Here is a 27,144-nt window from a genome sequence, read left to right as displayed (position 1 = left end):
CAACACTTTGGCCACCTGATGCGAAGAGCTGACTCATTTGAAAAGACCCTGACGCTGGGAAAGATTGAGGGCAGGAGGAGAAGGGGACGACAGAGGATGAGATGGTTGGATGGCATCACTGACTCAACGAATATGGGTTTAGGTGGACTCCGGGAGTTGGTGATGGACAGGGAAGCCTGGGGTGCTGCGGTTCATGGAGTCCCAAAGAGTCGGACATGACTGAGCAACTGAACTGAACTGATTCTGCTGTAGAAAAGAATGAAATCTTGCCAGTTGCAACAGCATGGGTGAACTTTCAAGGGCTTCCCAGATGGCGCTAATGGTTAAAAAAAAACCACCTATCAATGCAGGAGACGTAAGTTAGCTGGATTCTATCCCTGGGTCTGGAAGGTCCCCTGGAGGAGGCTATGGCAATCCACTCCAGTATTCATGCCTGGAGAATCCCATGGACAGAGGAGCATAGCGGGCTTTGGTCCATAGGGTCACAAAAAGTTGGACACGACTAGAGCGACTTAGCACAGACGCGGGGTGGACTTTGAAGGTATTATGCTAAGAGAAATAAGTCAGACAGAGAAAGATAAATACCATATGATCTCATTTATATGTGAAAACAAAACCAAGGACATAGATACAGGGAACTGACGGGTGAGGTTTGGGGGTGGGGAAAAGAAGTGAACTAGTTTTTGTTTGTTTTGGCTTTTGGTTTAAATAAATTGAACAGTTTTGAAAGGAAATTTTTGAAAAGAGTAAGAGATGTTTCTAGTATCACTTGGGAAATGACAAATTTTTAGGAGCAATGTGCCAGGAACCCATGGCAAAGACCAATATATATATTTTCTATTGTAACAGGTTAGAATTTGCATGATTTAAAACAGCAGAGATTTAAAACTTGAAAACAGTTGCCCTCATGCTTGGGGAAACTTGGGGTCTCCCACATCTTGAGAAAGTGGTCCTCGAGTCAGAGCTGCCAGGGATGGACTCAGCTTTACACACTTCCTTCCTTTGAGACCTGGGTCTCCACCATCCTCCTCCTCATTCTCTGCTTGCCAAGTCATGCTAGTATTCGTCCCAATTTTCCCACCTCAGGGACTTTGCACAAGCTCTCTTTCTGTCTTCCATATGTAAGTTTCCTTCCTTCCTGCTCATATTATAAACACCTAATCGTTGTTCAGATTTCAGTTCAAGTATCACTGTGCTCGGTAAGCTTTTCCTAACCAGTCTCTCAAATCTAGGTCAGAGTTCTTTATTAAACCATTTTACAGAGTGACTATGACATTTTCCTTAAAAGCATGTAATCATACTCCTTACTGCGGGGAGTATTTAACCTCTTTGATGCCACGGACTCTTTTAGCCATCGGGTGAATCCCATCGACTTCTTCTCATACTGATGGTTTTCGATCGATTACTGAAGAAGCCAATTATCTTCAGATAATATGAAAGTAATTTTTAATTGTAATATAATAATTGATCTGTTTCTTGATGAAGACATTCAATTATAAAACCTAGCAGCAGATCTAATAACCATTATAATTTCAAAGTAATAATGAACATAAAGGAAAATTTGAAGTATTAGCAATAACTGCAATCAAATAGGAATGTATCTGATTTCTCTATTGGTGATGTCACACAGTTTCTGCTGACACTACAGCAGTTTCTAACATTTGAAATATAAGGAAATGCTAAATTGTAGTTAGAGATTAGCAAAAATCAAAGTGTATTTTTTTCCCATCCGAGTTAACACATTCCTTTGGATTCTATCCAGAAGCCCTAAGGAACCCCAAATTAAGAAGCCAGTTTTAGCTGGGGTAAAGCAGTTAATGTCTGTTTCCCCTCTGGGCTATAATCTCCAGACGATCAGAGACCGTGTCATCTTGTGTTCGCATTTATCCCTAGTTCCTTGCCGTATGGTAGGTGCTTAAAAAATATTTAACAGTTGCTACGTCTTATAGCATCCTTCCAACACAGCAGCCAGCATGTGCTTGCACGTTTCATAGATTTATTCCTGATGCTTCCCCCTAAGCTTTATCCCAACTCCACTTGGTGTGTCCAGAACCGAAGGAGTCTGACTTCACAGTGACAGAGTGAGTGAATGACCATCTTGAATCTCAGACTCTAAAACAGAGGTAACAATGGAACCAGCAGCCCCACAGAATGACCTGAGGATGTGCTGATGTAATTTGTGAGACGCACAAATTCATCCCAGAACCAGGCTCCTCAGATAGGACTCGTGACTGTTGCAGTGCTGTCACAGAATAGCAAGCAAAGGCCCTGGGGTGGGCACCCTGCTCTACCACTCCTGTTTCTAGCCTCCACATGATGGCTTGAGGGAATCACAAGCTTAGTTAGTATTTCTGATGGAGGGGAACTGTACTTGGGCTGTGCCCAGTCTTAGAAGGCCTCGAAGGAGTTGGAGGCTATGCTGGAAATTGTCAAGAGATGCACACTCTTATCTGTCATTGAGAACAAAGAAAACCAGAAAGAACAGGTGGGAAGAAAGCTTTTTGCACAGAGTATTGTTAACCAGGGGGCTTTCCACTTAGCTCAGCAGTAAAGAATCCGCCTGCCAATGCAGGAGACACAAGTTCAGTCCCTAGGTCGGGAAGATCCCCTGGAGAAGGAAATGGCAGTCCACTCCAGTATTCTTGCCTGGGAAATCCCACAGACAGAGGAGCCTGGCGGGCTATAGTCCATGGAGTCAGACACGACTTAGCGACTAAACGACATTAACCAGGGAGGAGGCACAGACCCAAGACTGGAGCGGGGGTGTATTGTGTCTGTATGGGACATTTTCCACCTTTCAAGCCCTTTGAATGACCCTCCAAGCTCTTCAGTAGCATCTTGCAGATGGGAGAACAGACGTGGGAGGTGTTTATGGATAGAGTATGTATGATAACTGCACCTATCTCCTTGGTATGAAATACGGCAGGCTGGGGCCAGTTCTGAGTCCTCCTCTCACTCAGGGTGCACAGCCCACCCCAGTGGCTTGATCACTCTGAATGCCAGTGTCTTCATTCATCTTTCAGGGAGAGGGTGGCCCTGTGGACCGTCTGCAAGGAAGGCACAGTGCCTGACCCCTGGCAGGTGCTTGGCAGCTCCTTCTAGATAAGAGTTCAGGTGTTGTCCTTCCCCCCAGTGCCAGGGCTGGGACCCTGCTTTGACCCAGTTCTGGCACTTCGCCCATGAGGTTTCCCTCTCACGAGCTCTTAGGCAGTGTTGGGGGAGGTGACACCCCCCACCCAGAGTACCACGATACCACGTTTGAAGTCCTACACGATCAGCTTTGGGGGACTTCGTGTTTACCCAGACCTTTTTGATACAGCCCTTCAGAAACAGAAATCCTTCCCCGAGGCCATTGCTTTGGAAATTTTCCCTAAAGCACTCCACATTCAAGGGTTCTTGAGCTAGGCCAGGCAAGAAAGCAGTGACTGGCATTAGGCGGTCTGAGGCCAGGCTGGTGGCTGAGAAGTTCCCGCCTGTTCACGAGGACCCGCTACCTCCCCCGCGGTCCTCTGCTGGGTCCGTGTGATGTCATCCCCACCCAGTCCGCACTTCACAGAGGCAGCAGTCTCTTGTCTGTTGACAAGCTCCCGGAGAGAGCGGATGGCCCCAATCCCTGTGTTAGAGCCATGCTGTTCATTTGACGCCTGATCAACAATTGCCCATTGCCTCAGGCGCAAAACTCGAAGGGTCTGGTGGCGGGAGGAGGCCCCCGGGGAAGATTTCAAATCCAAATCATGTAAGGCACTTAGAACTTACACTGGCTTTCACATTGAAAGTCTGCCATCAGTTTATCTCTAAGGCCCCAAATGAAGAGGATTGGGGTGGGAGGGGGAATCTCTCATGTATTTGTGGAACCGCCGAGAAAATATCCCTGACATTGATTGAGAATCAGAGGACCTTGGGTGCTCGGCTAGATGCCTCTTCATTATGTAACGAGGGCTGGGATCATAATTAAAGGTGGTTTAGAAAGAAGGCAGGGATTCTTGGAGCTGGCGCCCAGCATCAGCCAAGATGCCTGTGAAATGCAATCAGACTCCAGTGGGAAGGTAATCAGGCCCCCAGAAGGGGAGGCTGATGTCACGAGCACCTCACGGGGGATGTTTGTTCAGAGAGCCGGGTGTGGTGCCTCCTGCCTGGTTAAAAGGCTTTGATTTTGCGCAAAAGGATGTATCAGGATTGGCCGACGCCCTGTGGTAGGTTCAGTTGTGATGGTCATGGTCAAGGGCATTGGGCACCTGCTTCCTGCCGAGGGCCAGGCAGCTGTGAATGAAGGCAAAGGAGGGTGGTGGGCATTGCGGCAAACACGAGGGCACAGCCGCGTCTGAAGGTGGCTCTCTGGGAAACCACTGCTGTGTGCGGATGCAGGCCCAACTGAAAAGCCGGCCTTACATGTGAAATATACCAGTTTTTAACAGCTTACTGACCAGAGACGTATTAATATGTCTCGTTACCCAAATGTTATTGGCCAGTGTTTCGATATTCACTTATATAACAAATCACCAGCCACAGGTGTTAGTTTCTGCGAAAATCCCCTGCTCAGCAATCCCCAAGTCGGCCTGGCGGTTTGTCCGCGTGCCGCTGGGCCTCAGGCCCTCAGGTTCTGGCTGAGCCACAGTGTCCTCTGTGATCTTTACCCCAACCCTGTGAGGAGGGTACTGCCAGGTACCAGCCACCCATTTCGCAGATGAGAACACAGGGGTCTCTATGAGTCTGGCTCGAGTCCACTCTTTCTTCATTATACCAGCTCTTCTAAGCTGTCCCTTCTGTGATGTACCTCAGTGCCAGTTTTATCTATAGTTGGAATTTTGATGGAGGTGTTGTAGGAAGGAAGGGTGTGTGTCCCTGAAAAGGCCAGCAAAGTGTGGAAGCACAAGGCCAGAGCGTCAGGGAGACTGGGTGGAGCTGGCCCGAGAGGAGCCCATGAGGAGGACAGGAAGGTGGTGAGGCTGGAGACATCGGAGCGGCCACGTCACAGGGGACCTGTGGGCCAGGGCGAGACCAGGGAGTCAGTTCCATCCACGCCGGCCATTCAGCCCACATTTACAGGGAGCCCACTGGGTGCCAGGCTCAGATCTAGTACCAAGGAAGGTGTAGTGAACAGGACAGAAGCGTGCAGCCTCCTTGTGGAGCTCACGTTTTAGCAGTGAAGTGTCATTACTCACTGCAGGCAGTCCGCGAGTGGTCCTAAGCACAGGGGGATCTCAGCTCTGGGCTGGGTAGGGGGCAGAATGCAGTGCAGAGAACACAAATGCAGTCAGTGTGGATGGAGGGCATCACCAACTCAACGAACATGAGTTTGAGCACACTCCGGGAGATAGTGAAGGACATGGAAGCCTGGTGTGCTGCAGTCCATGGGGTTGCAAAGAGTCAGACACGACTTAGCCACGGGGTCACAAAACGTATTTCAAATAAAGATTTGGCCTCCCTTTAGCTTCTGTGTGTGGCGCCAACAAACCATTGATCCACAGGCCAAGATTCTCCCCACCAGCACCTCTTGTGCACCCAGGAGTTGAGAGTGGTGTTTATATGTTAAGCAGTTGAAGAAAATCAATAAATAATATTTCATGGCACATGAAAATGGTATGAAATGGAAACGCAGGGTCCATAACCAGTTTCCCTGGAGCACGTACACGCCCGTCACGTACAGATGAGCTGGGCTGCTTCTGTGCTTCAAAGGCAGAGCTGCGTAGCCGTGACAGAGACCACATGGCTGGGAAAGTCATGCCCATTTACTGTCCTGCCCTTCACAGGGCAAGTGTGCCCACCCCTGTCCTAAGTCATCCCTGTGATCTGCAAGTGCTTCTTCCCAGTCTGGCCCAGAACATCCACTGTCTCAGGGAGCAGAGCAGGGCAATTCCTGCCCCACCTGCTCTTCCCTTAGGCTTAGCTGGGGGTCCTCAGCCTGCAGGCCCCTGACCTCTGCTTCCATGTATAACCTTTGACAAGCATGCATCTTTGGAGGCCCCTTCAGTTATGGCTCAGATAGTAAAAAAATCCATCTGCAATGCAGGAAACCAGGGTTCAATGCAAGGGTCAGGGAGATCCCCTGTAGAAGGGAATGGCAACCCACTCCAGTATTCTTGCCTGGAAAATTCAACAGAGGAGCCTGGAGGGCTGTAGTCCATGGGATCACAAAGAGTTAGACACGAGTGAGCACCTAACACTTTTTTCAGTTACTGAATTCTCCCCATGGCAGGTGGTCCCGTTAGAGTGAGGCCAGACCTGCCTGTTTTTTGAACTTAAACCAATATTTTCTAGTCCTTTAAGACAGTGGAATTCTATACTGTCATCAAAACAGTAATACCAAATTCTTTTTTAAATATATTTATTTATTCATTTATTTGCCTATGCTGGTCTTAGTTACAGCATTCAAATTCTTAGTTGTAGCACGTGGGATCTAGTTCTCTGAGCAGGTATCAAACCCAGGCCCCCTGCTTTGGGAGTGTAGATGTTAGCCACTGGGTCACCAGGGAAGTCCCCCACATTCTTCCTGATAAGTCATATTGAAATATTGATAAGACTGAAATATTGATAAGACAATATTTCTGTGACTTAAAACAAGAAACTCACTCATAGAGCCACAATGCATTATATCCCATTTATGTCAAATTGTATGTATATGTTTTTGCAAAATGTACAAAGATGTTGGATCCCCAAAAAGCTAACAGTAGTTATCTCTGGATACTGAGATTATGGGTGATATTTTTAAAACTTTCTTCTTACTTTTTTGGATGACTTTGGTTGCTTTTTAAAAACATTAGCATGAATCATCTTAATCAGTAAAGAAAAAGCCAGCTATTTTAATTTCAAAGAACAAATAAGAAGAATGGTTGCATCCGCCTGTGGGTGATAGAATTATTTATGTGGTTGTGATGTAACTGGTAGAGACACATGCATTCCCATACGGCTCATCCCTAATTGGATCTTCAGAATAAAGGAGATAAGTAAGAACATGGGAGAAAGTGAGGAAAAGATCTAGAAGTCAGAAAATCTGACATGGTCATCATTGAAGGGGACACAGTCTTCCCAATACATAAATTTCCTTGGTTCGTTATTGGTATTTGGATAGATCGGAATGTAGATCTTTTCCTGGTTCGCCCCCGCCCGTCCCCCAGCCTTGACACTCTATAAAGAAACTAAGGGTATTTTTTTTAAAACTTAGGGTATTTTTTAAAATGATGTGTTGGCGCCACCTAGTGTCAGCACCCTGTCATCTCACCCCCTGTCTCCAGAGGGGCCGACCATCACATTCATTGTTTGATGTCTCTGCTCTGGTGGCATTTGCGCAGCAGGCAGCGAAATGCCTCCCGGGGTTCTGCAGGGCAGTGGGGATGCCTCATTAATTTATCCCTTCCTTCCTGTCTCAGTTGCACAAAACGAATCTGTCCGACTGAAGCAGGGTTTGGCAGTTGAAGAGCAAAAAAGGATGCCTCCCTGTCAAAACCAATCTCCACTTTTCTCCAGCAGCTGGCTCCTTAGAGCCTGTCCCTGCTTTTCTGGCAGGAAAGCCATCTTCCCCAGGGCCGCCTTGGGCTTGGGGCTCTCGTGTAGCACACTGGGGACTCTGGCTCGTGTGGGCTGCTTGGCTTGTAGTTGGGCTCCCGGGAGAAACCAACACCAAGCTCCAGTCCTCTGGGGCTGCCCCTCTCCTGCTTGCCACCACGCAGCGTTGTCCTCCCTGGCTCCCTTGCCCCCATGACCCTCCTTGTCCAGCATGGCATCGCCTTTGTTTGCTCTAGAACCCGATCCTGTACTCCTTTTCTCTCCCAGCTCGACAAGCACCCCCACTGTCTGCAGCACCTCCTCCCAGGCCCCTTCTCCTCTCTTAGCTCAGCTGAAGCTCCAGGGAGCTTTGTGAAGTGCCCCCGTCCCTGTATGGTTCTGTGGTTCGGGTCTTTCCCATGGCTTCTGAGTGCTGTAGGGTAAAGGCTGGAATTTCCCTCTGGGTGTGTGAGGCCTCCCGCCTTGTTTCCTGCACCCCGATCCAGCTGCCTGCCTTTGATTCCCCCAGGCCTTCTGCCTCCTGAGGTCCCTTGGCCCACCCTCCCCTCCTCCCTGACTCCCACACAGTGAGTGTCCACTCAGTCCTCAGTTGGATGTGTCTTCAAATGGGGCGTTCCCTGGACTGCATAGCATGAGTCAAATCTCCTGAGAAAGTGCTTGGAAAATACAGCACGGCTCTCCTCCCCTTATTCACCCCATCCCGGTGTAACCGTAACTCTGTACATGTCATTCTTTGGTGGATCGTTGTCTCCCCACTTTAGACCAACAGTTCTCAGCCAGGGATGGTTCGCCACCCTGGGGACGTTTGGCAATATCTGGGGACATTTGTGCTTGTTTTAACTTGGCAGGAGGTATACTGGCATCAAGTGGGTAGGGGCCAGGATGCTGCTAAACATCATACAGGGCACATGGCAGCCCCCAGGAGCAGAGAATTGTCTGGCCCAGGAGGCCAGTGGATTACTCAGCTATAAAAAGGAAGGTGTTTGAGTCAGTTCTAACGAGGTAGATGAGCCTAGGGCCTATTATACAGAGCGAAGTAGGTCAGAAAGAGGAAGACAAATATCATATATTAACGAATACATGTGGAATCTAGAAAGATGGTGTGACGATCCTACATGCAGGACAGCAAAGCAGATACGGATGTGAAAAACAGATTCTTGGACTCTGGGAGAAGAAGGTGGGATGGTTTGAGAGAACAGCAGTGAAACTTGTGCGTCCCTGATGGCTCAGATGGTAAAGAATCTGACTGCCATGCCGGAGACCTGAGTTTGATCTCTGGGTTGGGAAGATCCCCTGGAGGAGGGCATGGCAACCCACTCCAGTATTCTTGCCTGGAGAATCCCCATGGACAGAGGAGCCTGGCAGGCTACAGTCCATGGGGTCGCAAAGAGTCAGACACAAGTGAGCGACCAAGCACACACGGCACATTCACGTTACCGTATGTAAAATAAATAGCCAGGGCGAGTTTGATGCATGACGCAGGGCACCCAAAGCCAGCGCTCTGTGACAGCCTGGAGGAGCGGGCTGGGGAGGGAGGGGGAGAGGGGCTCAGGATGGAGGGCACACATGTATGCCGAAGGCCTGTTCATACTGACGTATGGCAAAAGCCATCCCAATATTATAAAGTAATTTTCTTCCAATTAAAATAAATAAAAAATTCAAAAATGTCTTTTGAGAAAAAGAAAAACCCTGCCTCAGAGTGGAAGCCCCATGGAGGCAGGAACCACGGCCACTGGGAAGGAGGTCGTCTGGAGAGCCAGAATGCCATTTAAAGGCTGACTCAGCACTCTCGGCCCTTAAATGGGCTTGTCTGTAGACAGGTACAGAACCACCAGCCAGAAGGAATAAGTGGGAGGATTAGCCTGACTTTTCCTTGTGCTCTACCTACTACAGAGTCCTCCTGCTCCCAAGAGAGTTATCCTGACCTTTTGTGCCTTTGCTTTAAAAATGATTTGAAGTCCCATTTTTAATTTTATTTGTTTACACTCTGGTCTATTTCCAGTAAAATTTGATCTACTATTTTTAGTTGAGACATTCCACAAGTCAAACAGCCTTGGTTTCTAACAAAAATTTTGTTGTGGAAGCAAAGGCCAGATGACTAGGCAAGATTAAAAGAAGTTAATGCATTATAACAACTGAATTTAACCTGTGATGTGGGGGGAAAGGGTTGTAGACAACCTTTTGGAGACAAGTAGGGAAATTGGAATGTGTATGATGTTTCAGATATCAAGTTAGTGTTTATTTTCTTAGGTATGAGAGTAGTCAGCATGGGCTGCTATATCACACACCATAGACTGGGTGTCTTAAAACAACAGAAGTTTATTTCTCACAGTTCTGGGGGCTGAGGGGTCTGACATCAAGGAGCTGGACTCACTCTCTGGTGAGGACTCGCTTCTTGTAGCTGTCTTCTCACTATGTTGTCATGTGGGGAAGGGGTCTTATCAGGACCTTATCAGATCTCCCTGGGGTCTTATCAGGACCTTCATCCCACTCTCGGAGGCTCCACCCTCACGATCTACTTGTCTCCCCACGCTCGTCCTCCTATGACCATCTCCTTGGACATTAGGTTTCAGCACATGAATTTAGGGGCACACAGGTACTCGGATCCTCGCCATTACAGAAGAGAATGTCCTTATTCTTGGGAGATACAGACCCAAGTATTAAGGAGTGAAGTTCAGAATGTATATAACTTGTTTTCAGGGATAAAGCAGGAAAATGTGTGTTGTCTATGTGTTGTGTGTCTGTGTGTTGTGTGTGTGTGTGTACAGAAAGAGGAGGAGAGAGGGAAAACAGGTGTGGGGAAATGTTAGCAGGGGGAGGATCTAAGTGGCGGGAGTGTGGGTACTCCCTGTCCTCACACACCAGCATTTTGCGGCTGTGGCCTTCAGGAGCTCGGGGCATTGGGCCCGTGGTGCCGCTTGGCGCTGAGCTTGGCACTGAGCTTGGCCGTCTGTGTCCAGTCTGCAGCTCCCCGCCCATCCACATGAAGGTGCAGCCGCTGAACCAGACCGCGCTGCAGGTGTCCTGGAGTCAGCCAGAGACCATCTACCACCCGCCCATCATGAACTACATGGTGTCCTACAGCTGGACCAAGAACGAGGACGAGAAGGAGAAGACATTCACCAAGGACAGCGACAAGGACTTGGTAAGACCGCCTTGTTCTGAGTCGGGGCGTCCACAGCAATGAGGGGGGCCCCCGTGCATGTCCGGGGGTGCTTCCTCTGCGACATTCCAGCCGCGTGCCGCCTTCCTGGTGAAGCGGGTACTGCCGTGGACAGCACTGCAAGGCCTGCTTGAGCTCCATCCCACCCTTACACTTGCCGGCCACACCGCCAGGAAGAGTTCATCTGCTTGTAGTTAGGCTCTTCAAAGCTGACTGCTTTTTCTTTCATTATTTAAAAAAGAGACGTCAGGAAGCCCTCGTCATCTGATAGTGTTACTGTAAATGCCCCGGACAGTGGGGCCAGGCACTCGCTGCTACTTTACTGCAGTCATTCCCCCTCTGCCCTCCTCCTCCCCACTCCTTCTCTTGTCAACCCCACCAGGCAACCCTCTGCAGTCCCCACCGCTCCCTTCTGTCACATTTCATCTGCCTCACGCCTTCTACCTGCGAGACCCCGGCGACCACGCCATATTTAACCACAGTTCTCAGGCTCTCAGACCCTGTAATACCTGACTTCACTTTTGAGCTACACGTGCCCAGTTCCGTGTTTCATCGTAGATGTGCATAAATATTTAGTCGCCAGCCCCCAACAAGGCCCTTGAGAACAGATGTTTGCAGAAGCCAAGTCTTCTTCCCCTAGAAAAGCAATCACTCCAACAAGCGCTGGTCTTTACATCTTTGCCCAGAAACTCAAAGCGACACATTTGGGTTTGAAAGCCTGGCATTTATTGTTAATCAAAAGAAGTCTTTGGGATAATGAAGCCCATCATTGTATATGTACATGAAAAATGTAATAGCACCGAGTGGGATTCTTAATGACTGTTACTGCTTTTTTTCTTCCCAATACAGAGTCCCCAGGGCCCGTTCAATCACTTACAGTATAATACTTTTCGTATTGCTTCAGATGACGATTCTTTTACTTCATTTCCATTTATATTTTCAATTTCCCCACTAGACGTTGTTATCTGGGTCACATTAGGGAATGATGAGCTTCATGAAATCGGAGAGGAATCTGTTGAAAGGCACCCTAGGTTGTGATATGTTTTAACCTTTTCTCTTGTCAGGACCAGAAGTCCGGGAGGGGGGTTTCTCTTTCTGAGCTGAGGGGGCTTGCGTTAATCAGCAGAAACTAGCTGGGCCCTTATTCGGTTTCTTATACTAAGTGGGAGATAATTAAACATGCAAAGATGAATAGATACCGGCTCAGAGTGAATTCTAATAAATCCCTGCTTAGAGGAAGCAAAGATTTTTGCTCTGCACAGAAGACGAGGTCACAGGTTTAGAGACTGAGGCATAAATGAGTTTCAGAGAAAGAGAGAGATGTAGAGAAAAACATGCTTTGACAGCAAGTTCTTTTTTTATAAGGATTTCTAGGGGTGGTTCTTTTCTTTGGGGACACACAAAATTAATTTTCTTAATTCCTCAAGAAGTTGAGAGTGCTGACTTAGTGGCAGCAAAGCTTTTCTCCAATTTAGGATTCTTGTGGCCCAGAAACATTTCCCAAGCATTTTCCTGGCTTTTGCCAGCATCCCCCCAACACACACACACCCTCACTGCCAACCTGGGGAACAGGTGTTGTTGCCTGCCTTTTCCAAAAGGTAGGCTGAAAGTGAAATACCTGGACCCCAACCTCCCGCTCTACCCAGGAATACATTTTGCCAGGCAGCAGGCAGCAGGCATGGCCACAGTAACTTGTTAATGCCTCTGCAGAGGTTTTCAATAGCTACCTTGGGGGAAACCCACTCAGTGGTTAAGCTCCCAGAGCTGCTTTCTGGACCTGGCCCAGAATTCAGTGACGAGACATTTCAACATCAGGGAGTCTCTAAAAATCAGTTGCCTTTACTATTTGTTTCTTTGGGCAAGCAAGCCCTGCCAACTTTTTAGGCATTTTCCATTTTCTGATTTTTAAAAGTCTCTTGGAGTAAAGCTTTGCGGGATGGGGATCTGGATTTGGCTCCTGACTTGGGACCAGGGATTGGGAAACTTTTCTCTTGAAAGAGTCAGAGAGTTAAGATTTTAGGATTTAAGGCATCTATGGGCAACTACTCGACTCTGCCACTGAAGGGCGAAAGCTGCCACAGCAACAGGGAAATGAATGGGTGTGGCCGTGTGCCAATAAAACTTTATTTACAAAAAACAAACAGTGGGCCAGATTGGGGCTGTGGGCTGTCACTTGCCAACCCCTGTGTTAGACCAGGGGCATGGTTTCTATTGTGCGGTGAGGACTACCAATGTGCGAGGCTTGCTTGACCTGTGTTGTACAGCCCTCACAAGAACCCTGCGAGGGAAATCTTACTCTCTCTGCTTAACAGCTGGAGGGAGCAGAGGCCAAAAGACAGTGAGCAGCTGACTCAGAATCACACAGCTGGTGAGTGGCATGACACAGGTAGATCTCTTGTCCTCGGACTTCCAGTCAAGTATTCTTCCGGCTTCGTGCCTTGTGTTATCCAAGGTCTAGGTACAACAGTGCCTTTAAACTGCAAGGAAACAGTAACACAGAGACTTCGTTGTGGCTGCTCTAAACTCAGCACGGCCCTGGAAATTCAGTGCACTTGATGATTCTAGATGGTAAATCATTATCGTTTACAAGGTAGAGCAGTTCTGATACAAGTCCCAGCCTCATGGGTACAGACAGGGCTGAAGGCACGCTCCAAGACAGAGTCCAGCATCTGTGTCGAGACTGGTATTCCTTCTCTTACTCTACATGTTTTTGTGTTGAAAACATATTCCCAGGTGAGGTTACTTCTGAATGCTTGTTCCTTTCGGAGGGAGCCTTTGGTCAGTGAGGAAGCGTCGTGTTTGTTGGGCTTTGCCATGGTACCCAGCAACCTACATGTGATGCTTAACAGTCTTTTACATTCGCCTTTCGAATGTACAGTGTGCTCTGGCCTTTAGCACTAGCTCACTCCTGTCCTTTCCTCACCCTGCAGAAAGCCACCATCAGCCACGTCTCCCCTGACAGCCTTTACCTGTTCCGGGTCCAGGCCGTGTGTCGCAACGACATGAGGAGTGACTTCAGCCAGACCATGCTCTTCCAAGGTGAGGAGCTGGCCTTCTCGTCTGCCCTGAGCCCTTCTCCTTTGGGCTTTGTCCTTTTTCCTGTTCGGGTACTTGCACATGAGACTACCAACCTGGCCTAAACACCAGTGTGGGTTTTGCAGTCACACCTGAAAAGCCTGGGAGGTTTCACAGGCCAGAGGAGGGGAAGAAGGGTGAAGTGATTATTTTTCACAATTACCATCATTTTCCATCCATGGAGATCCGAGCATGTGTCTACAACTGTGTCAGATCATAGAATCAGCTCCTAGTCACGTGGAGGAGTACTGTCTTTGGATTTTTAGCTGATTTAGGATCTAGTGGAATGTTTCAGGTCAGCTTTGGGGCATAGCAAGAGGAGAATTCACTTTGGTGAAGAATTTAAAGAAGCACTTAAAAACTTTGTCATCAAGATGTCATTAAAGATGTCATCTTTAAATGGAATATTTTTTAAACCAAAATCAATGTAAAATACCCATGAACAGCAGCAAAAAATCAAAACTTTGCATGAAGACAGGATATTCTCTGTCTTACTTGCCCCACGATCAACTCAGTCTTGGTTCCAGTAAAACTTGATTGACAAAAATTGGCAGCTGGCCTGTGGGCTGTAGTTGGCAGACCTGGTTTTGTGAAGTGCACTGAGACCAGTGTGGACGGAGCGACCAGGGCATCAGGCTTTGCTCTGCCTGTCTGATGTCCTCCCTGGGAAGGTTCTTTGCTTCCTGGATCCTCAGTTTCAAAGACACAAACCAGGCCAGTGCTGCTTAACGTTTGTGAGTTATGTATCTGGGATGAAGGCTTTGGACATTTTCCCTAGAACATGCCAGAAGTTTGCATGTCACAGCTTCCGGGGTCTCAGAAACCTGTAGACTGTAGATCCGGCTTCACTGTCTGGAATCCTGTGAAAAATGCACATTCACGGGCCCCTCCCAGACTAATCATCTCAGACTCTCAGAGGATGAGGCCCAGGAATCTGAATTTGAACCAGACGGCTCAGGTACCAGGCATGCAATGAGAGATGGAGAAGTTGCTGACTCAGGGCCGGGGCCCTGACATGAGAGCCTCAAGTTGAGTCTTGGCTGCCACGTGATCTTTCTGTGACTCTGAAAATGTTGACTGTCTCTAAGCTGCAATTTCATGGTCTGAAGGTGGTAGTTAGGAGAGTACTGCCCTCATGGGGCCCTTGTCAAGTGACAGGGTGATTCATGTTACGTAATTAGCACAGAGCCTAGAACCAATGCTCAGTATCCCCTTAGTGTGAGGCTTAGTATAAAAGATAATATGTGATGAACCCAGAGTAGGAACCCCTTCAGCTGAGATTCCCTCCAAGGATCCCTTCTAGCTTTGCAGGTTTGCATCTAGTATTGAAAGAGCCTTTGCTGACATTCACATCAGCTCATCCTTCCGTTTAAACTACTTGAAATTAGCATGGCTGTATTTTTTTCACGAGTAAATCGCACTCACTCTGTGTCCACCTGAATGTACGGGCCCATCTGCTTGTGTTGAGGAGAGTCCACAGGCCAAGGCCAGGTCTGTGTGGGCCAGCCCACAGGAGACAGCAGGGGAAGCCAGAGCGCGCGCGCTTGCTGAGGTCGGGGCCCGGCAACTTTGGGCACATAAATCATGATTAGGCCGCCCATGCTCTCTAACTAGGAACCTGGAATCTGCAAAACCGCCTTTCCTGATTAATAGGCCCCTGAGCTCACTGGCTTCTGCACAGACTTTGAAAAATGAAATGTTTGTAATATAATGCAGTTCCCAAAAGCCTCATCAGCTATAAATTCCGAGCACGGAATAGTTAAAATGTCTGACCACAGTGACTCCTTAAAGATGGCAGTGCCTCCTTGCCTGAAGACTTCCCTTGCTCAGGGGTGGACGTGCATTCACTCATTTTCTGTACCAGTGTTTGTCCCTGCATGTTGACCAAGGGACATACAGTGGCCTTAGGATCTTCCCTGCACCTTCCAGTGGGCAGTGGAAAAATGAACTCTGCAGGGCAGCTAGCACACCTTTTCTGATGAGCCAGCTAGGAGCTTGTGAGCAGTAGAGGCCAAAGTTCAAAACAGATCAACTTTTAAGAGTTGACTGTTAAAAGGGAAACAAAGAAACATAGGGAATTTCATGGGCACTTTATTAAGAATAATTAGGTTTCCCCTTGATAAAGTTTGCCTCTAATTTGGCAGCATGAGAAAGCCATGTGGAATATTTTCATTGTTACAGTAAATAATGGGTTTCCCCGGTGGCTCAGTGGTAAAGAATCCGCCTGCAGTGCAGGAGATGCAGGACACACAGGTTTCATCCCTGGGTTGGGAAGATCCCCTGAAAGAGGAAATGGCAACCCACTCCAGTGTTCTTGCCTGGAACATCCCATGGACACAGAAGCCTGGCAGTCTGTGGTCCAAGGGGTCACAAAGAGTCGGACACAACTGAAGCGACAAAGCACAGCACATAGTAAATAACACAATATTTATGTCCTGTATAACATAATAAATAAGTTATGCTTACCTTTACTGTAGTAAGTATGATCATAATAATGGTGATCATTGTCTGTGGAGTGGTTCCCAGTTACAGAGTGTTTGGCCCTAAGTCATCTCATCTGACCTCATGGCAGCTTGTAATGCAGACATTATTTTCTAGAGGGGGGAATGATGTTCTGAGCAGTTGAGTAACTTGTCCCCCCCTCCCCCCCAAAAAATCATTTGATTACTAAGCAGAGTCCAGTTTCTTATTCCAAAGCCCAGTCATTTATACACAACGACAGACCACCCCAAAGCATAAATATTATCCTGTATCCTGGGTCTTCAACAAACAGCTCGAAAGATTGATTGCCAAGTGTTCAAAAGTTTTTTTGCAGGTCTCAGCAGTCATGGAAAATAAGGGCTTGTAAGCCTTCTCTTTGAGCCACAGACCCATCAGGCAGCCTGGCCAAGCCATCAGATCCTCTCTCAGAATGGTTTAAAATAAATAATTAAAATACATAGGAAAGGAAACCAATTACACTTAGATACAGTTGTCAAAATATTTTAAACATGCAAATCGGCAACGTAGTCATTGCTGCACTTCTTTTATGAAAGTATTAAATGACAAGTGGTGGGTCTGTTAGTGATGGTGATTTCTGAGTAGCAGTGAACATAAATGATACTTCAAAATAGCTCCAGCAACTGTAAGGCAGCAGGGAAATATCCCACTTCAGTCATAGACAGAGACACAGGATGGTCCTGCTAAATAGAGCTGAGACTCCAAGCTTCCGTTCCTCTTGCAAGAAGAAGCTACATCTCCCTGACAGCTCAGTGGAGACATGTGTCACCTTTTCCCCCCATCCCTGAATTCCACCAGGCCGATGGACTGGTGATCTGAAAGGCCCAGTAGAAGCTTCCTAGTCATCACGACTAGCACTGACCCCAATGGGAATTGTTCAAGATCAATGAAAACAGGCACAGTGATGGAGTGGCCACTGAGTTTGTTGGCCTTAAATTAAGGCCTTTGTAAAGGGCAGGAAAAGCAGATCTCTTAGGAAGCTTTCTTCCTGTGTTAACAAAGGAAGGTGTGTATACCTGTCTGAGGCAGCACAGTATTGATCCCGAAGCAGCTCACTGATGGTGGGAGGTTATATTTAGTGCCAGGCAAGGACTGTTTGCTTCCTGGGCTGCCTCATCTGACCTGGTTGTATTGACGTGTAGATCAGTCTATTTCCCACAGTTGTCTCTTCACACGTTTCACTTTCCAGCTGAGCAAAGTGAATATATCGTTAAGTTGCAGGGTGCAAATGTAGATGCCCTGTGGCCCAGCAGGGAACCACATACAAATGAGGCGGGACCACATGGAAAACTGGAGAGGTGCCCTTTGAAAGGGGGTGATGGACCCTTAGCCCCTGCCAAATATGGTCCTGTAGGAAGGTGAACTCAGTTTTGCCAAAAATTGCAATTTTTCTTCAGGATGAGGAGGAAATTGGGATTTTCAGGTTAAAGCTGCTGTTTAAAATGTTGACAGTGAATTCGTTTTTTGTTTGTTTTTTTTTTCAGTTTGCAGGGCAAATAAAAAATAGTTCGAGTACTTGCCCCACTTCTAATTTAGGTAAAAACTCCAGCAGATACAAATGTTATTTATTTGGGAATTTAGTGGGTTTTTTGTACCTTTCTCAATGCCATGTATGTATGGGAAGCAAATGTTTATTTTATATAGGACTATTGTTTTTGAGATCAGCACAAAAAGTGAGTCTGACAAATAGATTACAGTTGTTACATTTTCTTAGGAAGAGATAAAAAGTACTAGTTTAAGGTAAACTGTAATAAGTTTAAGATGCATATTATAGTCCCTGAAAGGATAATATAAGACATTATCACCAAAAAAAAAGACAATAGAGAGTAACAATGGAATACTATGAAGTTCAAAAACACAGAATGTTGACAAAGGTCAGAGCGGTCGTGAGAGCACCTCTGTGGAGGCATGTACAAACCTCTGGGATGCTGGAGAATGTCTGTATTTTAATATAAGGGTGAGTTATACAGCAGTAAAAAATTAATTTGCCTCTACACTGAAGATTTGTGCATTTTGCTGTATGTAAGTTTTATTTCAACTAAGAAAATGATTACAATTTTGTAAAGTTTTAAACTAAGAGCTTAAGACAAGAGTCAGAAACTATGACCCACAGATATGGCCAGATACGGCCATCTGCATGTTTTTTGATGACTCACAAACTGAGAAGGGTTTCACATTTTTTGATAGTTAGGGGGTAAAAAAATGAAGAGTATTTATAACATGTAAAAATTATGTTTTTCAGATTTGTGTAGGTAAGTACAGTTTTGTTGGAACAACAACAAGAAAGTTCTGCTGTTTACAGTATAATTTCTTTGCTTCTCAGCTAATACCACTCGAATATTCCAAGGGACCAGAATTGTCAAAACAGGAGTGGTAAGTAGAGAATGTAATTGCTTTGTCATGGCTGGTTGGTAATATGCATGCATTTAGAACTGTCACCGCAAGATGGCAGTATGATGTTGTCAAACTGCTCAATGAGAATTAGTTAAAAAACTGAATAAATTACACACTCCATATAATTCAGTACAGTGCATTATTTTAAAAAGCTGTGCAACAGAGTTAAGCCAGCAGTGTTATACTGTATTGCTTTTGTCAAGATAAAAATTTTTAATGGTTTATAATTTGTGAGATCATAGGATGTAATAATGCAAAGGAGTAGGGACAGGCTAAGATTGAAAGGTTGTTATTTGACCAAAGTTATATGAATTTGCACATGTCTGGAGCCTCAGTATCTACGTTTTCTCCTTTCTAGTACAACTAATACTTGTAATAATAATTGCAGTGTTGGTACTAACAAATCCTACAATATATTAAGTTTTTCCTGGGTTTCAGGCACAGAGTATTAGTTTATTTACCCCTCACGGCATCCCACAAGTTTGGTATTACTATGACTCCCATTTTATGGATGAAGAAGTGGAGGTTCAGTGAGTTAATGTGCCCAGCATCTCCCAGAGAGCAAGTGAGGTATCATGCTCAAGCCAGGCTGTCTGACTGCTCTGTCTCCAGTGCCTTCTCGGGGGTGGCACCTGGCATTTCATTCACCATCTTAATAACTCATCATTTGCTAACTTGATCATCATTTAAACTATAGACTTTTCAAACTGAAATTTGATGAGACAGTAGTGAAATCTAAGTGGTTCTGGCTGTATTACTTTTAACTACATAAATGATGGGATGGAATTCTGGATTCTTCATATGAGGTTTCAAGAACTAAAAATAAACGAATAAGTCAGAGCAGCACTTATTTTTGTAAGATACCATGTGCCAATACAGTCCCCCCATGAAGCCTGATTGAGTAGGATGGGAAGAATGAGCTGAGACTTGTTCCTAGTCAGCCGCACCTCTGCTGCTTAACCTCTCTGTGCCCCGTTTTCCTCACCTATAAAGTGGGGTGATGTCCACGTGTGTCCCTGGGAGAGCCTGGGATGCCCAGGCACATAGTTGGAGCTTTTTAAATGGAACTCTTACTGTCATCTATACAAGCATGTATTTTGCTATGATTAAATCTGGAGAGTCTGAAATCAGATATGGCAGGTGTACAGCACCCGACCCAGGGATGTGGGTGTAAACCGGCTCCCAAGGCCTGCAGTGTAGAGCACGGCCCGACTTCTGATCTGGCCACTGCAGACATGTAGCGGCCACTGTCCTCTGTCCATCCACTTCCTCACTTTAAGATGTGTGGCCGGATCCTGGAGCTTCTGTAGACCTCAGGGCTGCGAGTTGCCCACAGTGCCGCAGTGAATGCAAGAGCTCCTGCCTCCTCCAGTGTCACCCAGCAACGCGTGACTGTCCAGTGTTGCCCGGGTATTGCTTATTTGATGTTTGCCTTTCAGACAGGGTTTCCCAGGTGGGCAGAGAACCCAGCAGCATGAATGCTGCTTACTTTTTTGCCACTTAGCCTCCTCCTCCTGAGCAATATCAGTGAAAAGTTGAAGTTGGGTTCAAGACATAGGTTACAAATTTTAAGTAATTATAAAAACATGAAGAGCGGTGATGGTCAGCCACAGATGGCCTGTTGTCAGCTTTGGCACCAGCCTTTGGGAGACTCTGAGAATAAAGGTGAAGATGAGTGGAAGCCTTTGGGGGGTCGCATCCAGGGCCTGGTTCCCTATCCCAGTGACTGACACTCTGCTTTCTCTTCCTCCCTCTCTTCCCCCCACCTCCCTGGGCAACCCCTTCAAGCCCACAGCATCGCCGGCCTCTTCAGCTGACATGGCCCCCATCAGCTCAGGCTCTTCCACCTGGACATCCTCCGGCATCCCCTTCTCCTTTGTCTCCATGGCGACTGGGATGGGCCCATCGTCCAGCGGCAGCCAGGCGACCGTGGCCTCCGTGGTCACCAGCACGCTCCTGGCCGGCCTGGGCTTCAGCGGTGGCGGCATCTCCTCCTTCCCCAGCACTGTGTGGCCCACGCGCCTGCCTACGGCCGCCTCGGCCAGCAAGCAGGCCGGCAGACCCGTCCTGGCCACGACCGAGGCCTTGGCCAGCCCGGGCGCCGACGGCGATTCAGCGCCCAGCAAGGACGGCGAGGGCGCGGAGGAGAGCGAAAAGGACGAGAAGAGCGAGAGCGAGGACGGCGAGCGGGAGCACGAGGAGGAAGGCGAGAAGGACTCCGAGAAGAAGGAGCGGAGTGGGGTGACCCACGCCCCGCGGGCGCGCAACCACACCCAGCCCACCGCTGCGCCCTCGGCCCCCGGCACCGCTGCCCAGGAGGGCGCGCATCAGACTACATCCGGGCGCGAGCGGGCCCGCACTGCCATCCCCACCGCCCGGCCCCAGGACGCCCTGGACCCCCTCTCGGTCACCCCCACCCAAGTGCCCCCCACAGTCACAGAGGAGCAGGATGAAGACAGTGATCCTGCGAGGCCCGAGATGCCATCCAGGAAGCCCGTGCCCCCAGGGGACCGGTTTCCCGAGGACAGCAGGTTCATCACTGTTAACCCAGGTAAGCGCCGCCCCTCCCCTGAGCCCTCAAGCTGATGTGAACAGTCTTACCCTTGAAGAAATATTTGAGAGCAGAGAGGGAAGATCCAGAGAGTGCTTAGTATTCCTGGAATTGTGTGCGTGTGTGTGTCTCTTAATATTTTCTTCTGATAAAAATCACCTCTTCTATTAAAGTGGCTCGACTAAGTCTTGTCTTCATACTTGCTTCCTGGTAAAGTCGACTTGCTTAAGTAACTCCAGGCACTTCGGCCATACCGTGAAGTACATGATGGAAAAAGACATCCATCTTGAGAAATGTATTCTTTCCGATTTCTTTGCTTAGGCTCTTACGCAGCCCCTGTGTTTCTGGGCTGCCTGATCGGTGCCAGTCGCTTGCCGGGGTGCTGACTGAGGTGAGCATGATGCCTGCGGCTTGAAGCTCACAGGGGAAAAGAGGAGCCCGAACCAGGGAAGTTAGGAAATAGAGAGGTTGGAAAGCAAGCAAGCAGATCCATGGGCAAGCCAGAAACCTAGCTAACAGTTGGTGGAGACTGTGAACGATCACAGGGAAGGAAAGAAATAGGGTGGTGTCAAAGAAAAGAATCAGGAAGAGTGCAAGGAGCTATTTTAACCACCAACGGCCACTCGGGGGAAGTGACTTTATATTAAAACTACAGGGGTGAGAACCTCCAGCGTGGGGAGAACTGGGATTCACTCATCCCAGCTTGTGAAATAGTGCCCCATTTGCTCGGAATTGTGCGTTTTATGGATGATGACTCCAGGGCACAGCTGGTCTGCCCTCGGCGGGGAGGACATGATCCCCATCTTCCTGGCCAGGGGTGATTTTGTGGCTCTGTCCTATGCTCACATCTTATTGAAACATCCTGGTAGTTTTTACAAGGGAGTCCTGAACATGAGGGGTTGTTATTGTTGTGGGGGTTTTCTTAATAAGAAAGTCTCTCTTTTGCCAGACTACAAGATGTTTAGTAACAATTTTTTTCTTTCTTTCTTTTTTTTTTTTTTTGCGTCTAAGCTGTTGTGGAGTTATAAGAGTGCAAAAAAAAAAAAAAAGCAACTGGTAAATATTTATTTGCTTTTGCACTTGTAAACATTAAAATTCATCTAAAGCTGAGACCTCGTATGTTAAGATACAACTTAGAATAAATTTTCATGTTTTGAATTACGTTCCTCCTCAAAGATGGTATGGACTCATGTTTTGAAGTGTGGGTCTGCTGCGGGTGCTGCTCACTTTGTCCCGGTTTTAGGGGAAGGTGCAGAGTGGCCCTCTAAGAATCAAGTAAAGGAAATATCAAGCCACTTGGGAAGCTGTTTGCAGCTCTTCCTGCAGGAGCAGTGACATTCCCTACAGGAATTGATGTGGAAAAGTTGGATTTCTTGCATTTGGAGATATTAAAAGAGATACTTGTGAGGTACCCACTTAATACCAGGTACTGGACTAGGCGTTGGGAATAGACTCTAGATCTAGTCAGGCTTGTGTTCTCCTGAGGTTTATGTTCTAATGGAAAAGCTTGAGAGTGTTCCAGTAAATGAATACATTGCCATCAAGTGCTGGAGTTGGGGTCAGGGACAGTTTTCATCCAGTGGTCAAGGGAAGGGCATTTGAGTGGAGACCCCGGTAGTGAGAAGCTAGCTAGGCAGTGACTCATGGAAGAACATTCTGGGCTATAGGAGCAGCAGGTCCAGAGATCCTAAAGTGGGGGCTAATTTGGATCAGTCAGGGAGCCATCAGAGGGCCAGCGTGTCTGGACCCCCGAGATCAGGGATGCAGGATGAGTTAGAGCAGAGCTCAATTCAGAAAGGGGCTTGTCAGCCATGCTGAGGCTTGGGTTCTAAGCAGTGTGAAAAACCAGTGGTGGATTTCCCCAGCAGAGTTACTCATCTGATGAACTTTTCCAGAAAGTCATTTCAGCCTCTCTGTGGACGTTTAGGGAGGCAGGAATGGACACAGGAAGTTGAGTTAGGAGGTGAGGACTGAGGCAGCTTGGACCAGTGTGGTTTCTCCACAGACAAGTAGTGGACCTGGAATTGATTTTCAGGCTTGAACAGTTACGCTTGCAGGCTAGGGGCTCTGGCAAAGTAGCCTTCCGAGCTGGCTCCTCTTAAACATTTCTTTGTCCACACTCCTGAAAAGCTCTCCAAGAGAAGAGCTTGAAGCTTTGGCAGTTTGAGACACTGGTGCGGGTGGGGGCCTGGGATTCAGTCCAGGTGAGCGGAAATGAGTCCTTGCAGTGGCAGTCAAGTTGCTGGTTCCAGGGAGAGGGGAGCAGAAACAATTGGTAAAACCTGTGGAGTTTTCTGCCTTCAGATGCAGAACCTGTGAGTCTCCAGCTTCAACCCTGCACGCATCTGAGTGTCCACGATCTTGGCAGAGTAGCTTGTGGAGTCAGATCCTCCTAGGAGGCTCTGCCCTTTATTCTCACAGGGTCTTCAGGCCAGTCTTTTGCTCAGCATCCTCACCTGTAAGGTGGGCATAACTAGAGCCCTTAGTGCAGATAAACGGAGCCACCCTTCTTGTCAGTGACACGGGAAGAGGAGCTTCACGCAGCCTGAGATCCACAGGACAGCAAGAGCGACTATGAGGCAGCCCCTTGCAGGTCTCCAGCAGTCATCCTGAAACTTTGAAGAGCAGGCGGAGACTGTGGTCCCCAACGAGCTGGCACTAGAAACAATCTCCAGAAACTCCAGTCTGCCCCCAACACTGGTAAAGCAGAGCTTCTACCTTTCCACCTTCATCTCAATGGGAGCGTCCACTTCTTCCCAAAGTCAGAGGGATCTTCCTTTAGAATTTCAGGTAGTTCCAATTTGAGAGTGGTGGTGGGGCTTGGTTAAGCCAGAGATGAGCAAACTTTTTCTGCAGACAGCCAGAGAGGAAACATTTCCAGCTTTGTGGACTGTAAGTCTTTGTTGCAACTATACCTCTTTGCAAGGTGGCATGTAAGCAGCCTGAAAGACCCCACAAGTGGGCGGACGTGATTTGAGTTCTGGTAAAACTCAGTTTTCAAAAACAGGCAGTGGGCATGATTTGATCAGCAGGCTATCATTTGTTGACCCCTGTGGCTTTACACAGAAATGTGTGTGTGTGTTGCTCAGTCATGTCTGACTCTCTGCGACCCCATGAACTGCAGCACACCAGGCCTCCCTGTCCCTCACTGTCTCCCGGAATTAGCCCATTGCCCATTTGTCGGTCACGTCCATTGAATCGGTGATGCTGTCCAGCCACCTCATCCTCCACCACCCTCTTCCCCTTGTGCCTTCCGATACTTTGGCCACCTGATGGCCAGCTGACTCATTGGAAAAGACCTTGATGCTAGGCAAGATTGAAGGCAAATGCATGTGTGCCCATTGGTTAATAAAAGATATGAGTAACTTGAGGGTAAAACCCCATGTTGTGCATGACCCCCAAGGTCTCACTTTGCCTCGATCCATCTTGCCCATTTCTCCATCTGCCTCCTCCAGCTTGGTGTTTATTTTTTTAAACGAAATCCCCATCATTTTAATGTTAGTGGCGACTTCTTTTAAAGACTCTGGATGTACATTTGTGTAAATCTGTTCCACATTTATTTTTTCTTCGTGTTAAAAACAATTCTTCCAGTCGATATTTAGTCTCTTCAAAAAAAGCATTAACGTTAAACAAATTGTGTTATTTTTTTACCAGCATCTCCAAAAGGCTTATTTAAATCCCCTTGATGTTTGATAACATCTTTTCAAAAAATCCTATGAATAGTATCTTCAGTATTAACTTGCAGGGAAGAACAGAGAACGATTCTCTAGAAGAAAGGGGCCAGTTCAGACACATACAGGAATCAGGCAGGTAACAGCCAGGGTCCCTCCCTCAGCAGCCACGGCCCAGATGTGGTGAAGACACCCCCAGAGGCCAGTTGATGCAATACAGTGTTCTTGGAGTACGCAGCATGCCCCAGCAGTAGCATCTCAGGGTGGGCACAGTCTACAAACTCATCATTTAATGCTGGGGTTTTCCCTTTTTTTTCCTCATACCTGGGAAACTCCTTTTTCAGACTGCATCTTGCTCGGAGCCCCATTATGTAAACACTCATTCACTGAAAGCTGGCTGAGTGCCTCCTCCAGTTCAGGGGTCGGGAGAGTACAGTCTCCATACCAGATCTTGCCTTTGACTGACTTTGATCCTAACCCTGAGCTAGGAATGGGCTTCCCTGGTGGTCCAGTGGTAAAGAATCTGCCTGTAATGCAGGAGACTGAGGTTCGATCTGTGGATCGGGAAGATTCCCTGGAGGAGGGCATGGCAACCCACTCCAGTATTCTTGCTTGGAGAATTCCGTGGGCAGAGGGACCTGGCAGGCTACAGTCCATGGGATCACAGAGAATCAAAAGGACATGACTGAAGCAGCTGAGCACACACATAAATCTGCAGTAGACTCAGTGAGCCAGAGACTTGGGGCTGCTTTCCTGCTCTGACTCAGAGTCGAGGGTGCTAAGATCCAGTCACCTCTCTCCCTTGGGCAAATCTTGAGTACCTCTTGGGAACACTTACACTCTAAGGAAACCCAGCTTGAAAATCTTTAGAAACAATTGCATCGCTGCTTAATATTTGTTCCATGCTGGTGATGTGTGCGCTAAAAGCCAAAATGTGATGTCACTTATTCTACACAACCCCAGGGGGCCTCTGCTGTCTTTGTGGCCCTTAAACCAGTGGGAAAACTGAGGCGTGCGTGCTAAGTCACTTCAGTTGTATCCAACTCCTTGCAACCCTATGGACTGTAGCCCACTAGGCTTCTCTGTCCATTCTCCAGGCAAGAAGACTGGAGCGGATTGCCATTCCCTCCCCTAGGGGATCTTCCCAACCCAGAGATTGAACTGGTGTCTGTTAAATCTCCTGCATTGGCAGGCAGGTTCTCTCCCACTAGCATCACCTGGGAGCCTGAGGAAACCAAGGCTCAAAGGTTAAGGAATTTGCCTGAGCAAGGCATGGCGAGACGGGGGGTCAGACACAGGCCCTGAACCCACCTGGTGCTGCTGGCTTCCTGCCCTTGGGGCTTATTCGCCAAGTGGGCAAATAATTCAAATGAATTATTAATTATTAAGTGAATATTTGAATGTGTCCTTGTAAAAAGAAACCATTTTTTCACTTTTGGCACAGACTCTCAAGGTCACCTAGAGATGAGCGTGTTCCCTTTCCTCACAGGGATATTTGGCAATATCTGGAAACGTTTTCGGTTATCATGACTGAAGCAGGACCTGCTCCTAACATGTAATGGGAAGAGACCAAGGATACTGCTGAACATCCCAAGACACAGACCAGTCCCACAACAAAGAATGTCTTAGTCCAAAATGTCCATAATGCCATGGTGGAGAAACTCAGATTTATAGGTTAACATAAAGTTCCTTTTCAAAGATGTTTACTTGGGAGGAAAAAATAGGAGGTAATTTAAGGTCAGAAATAAGTAGCAATACAGGCTCATGAATACAGAGCAGACGTCATGACTGAAATTCAGCTGGGATTTATGGGGGGAGATGCTTCATGCTTTGTTTGGTTGGCTTTTTGGCTCTGCTGGGTCTTAGCTGCAATGCGTGGGATATGCAACCTTCCTTGTGGCGTGCAGAATGTTCAGTTGTGGCTTGCGAACTCTTGCTCGTGGCATGTGGGATCTAGTTCCCTGACCAGGGGGTCGAACCTGGGCCCCCTGCACAGGTGCACAGAGTCCTAGCCACTGGCCCACCAGGGAAGTCCCTGCATGCTTTATTTAAAGTAATCAGACCAGGATCTTGTACGGACTGTCGTCGCAGTTTCCAGCCTTCCTGGTTTTGTTGCTCAGGCTCCTTTTGTGGGGAGAACTCTTCTACGTCATATGGCTTGCCCCGGCTCCTGACTGATTTTCCCACAAGTGTTGAGAAGAACTAGCTTGGGTGCCCTGAAGGCACCAGTGTGGTTTAGTTTCCTCCTAGAAAGTGTCTGGGTCCTTGGAAGTTTCTGTCTCTCACTC

General features: G+C 47.6%; 1 protein-coding gene across 5 annotated transcripts in view; it reads left to right on the top strand.

The window, feature by feature from the left end:
* The window catches only part of PTPRG (protein tyrosine phosphatase receptor type G), a 775,417-nt gene that overhangs the window by 649,587 nt on the left and 98,686 nt on the right, over positions 1–27,144 (top strand). For all 5 annotated transcript variants that reach the window (XM_070359914.1, XM_070359913.1, XM_070359912.1 and 2 more), the window contains 4 exons: positions 10,464–10,648; positions 13,597–13,705; positions 18,564–18,613; positions 20,423–21,185. In XM_070359914.1, the coding sequence (XP_070216015.1) occupies positions 10,464–10,648; positions 13,597–13,705; positions 18,564–18,613; positions 20,423–21,185 (1,107 nt within the window). The remainder of the gene's footprint in view (positions 1–10,463; positions 10,649–13,596; positions 13,706–18,563; positions 18,614–20,422; positions 21,186–27,144) is intronic.

The sequence above is a fragment of the Bos mutus genome, chromosome 22, assembly GCF_027580195.1.
Source record: "Bos mutus isolate GX-2022 chromosome 22, NWIPB_WYAK_1.1, whole genome shotgun sequence".
NCBI classification, from domain to species: Eukaryota; Metazoa; Chordata; class Mammalia; order Artiodactyla; family Bovidae; genus Bos; species Bos mutus.
This window is presented reverse-complemented; position numbering and strand designations above follow the sequence as displayed.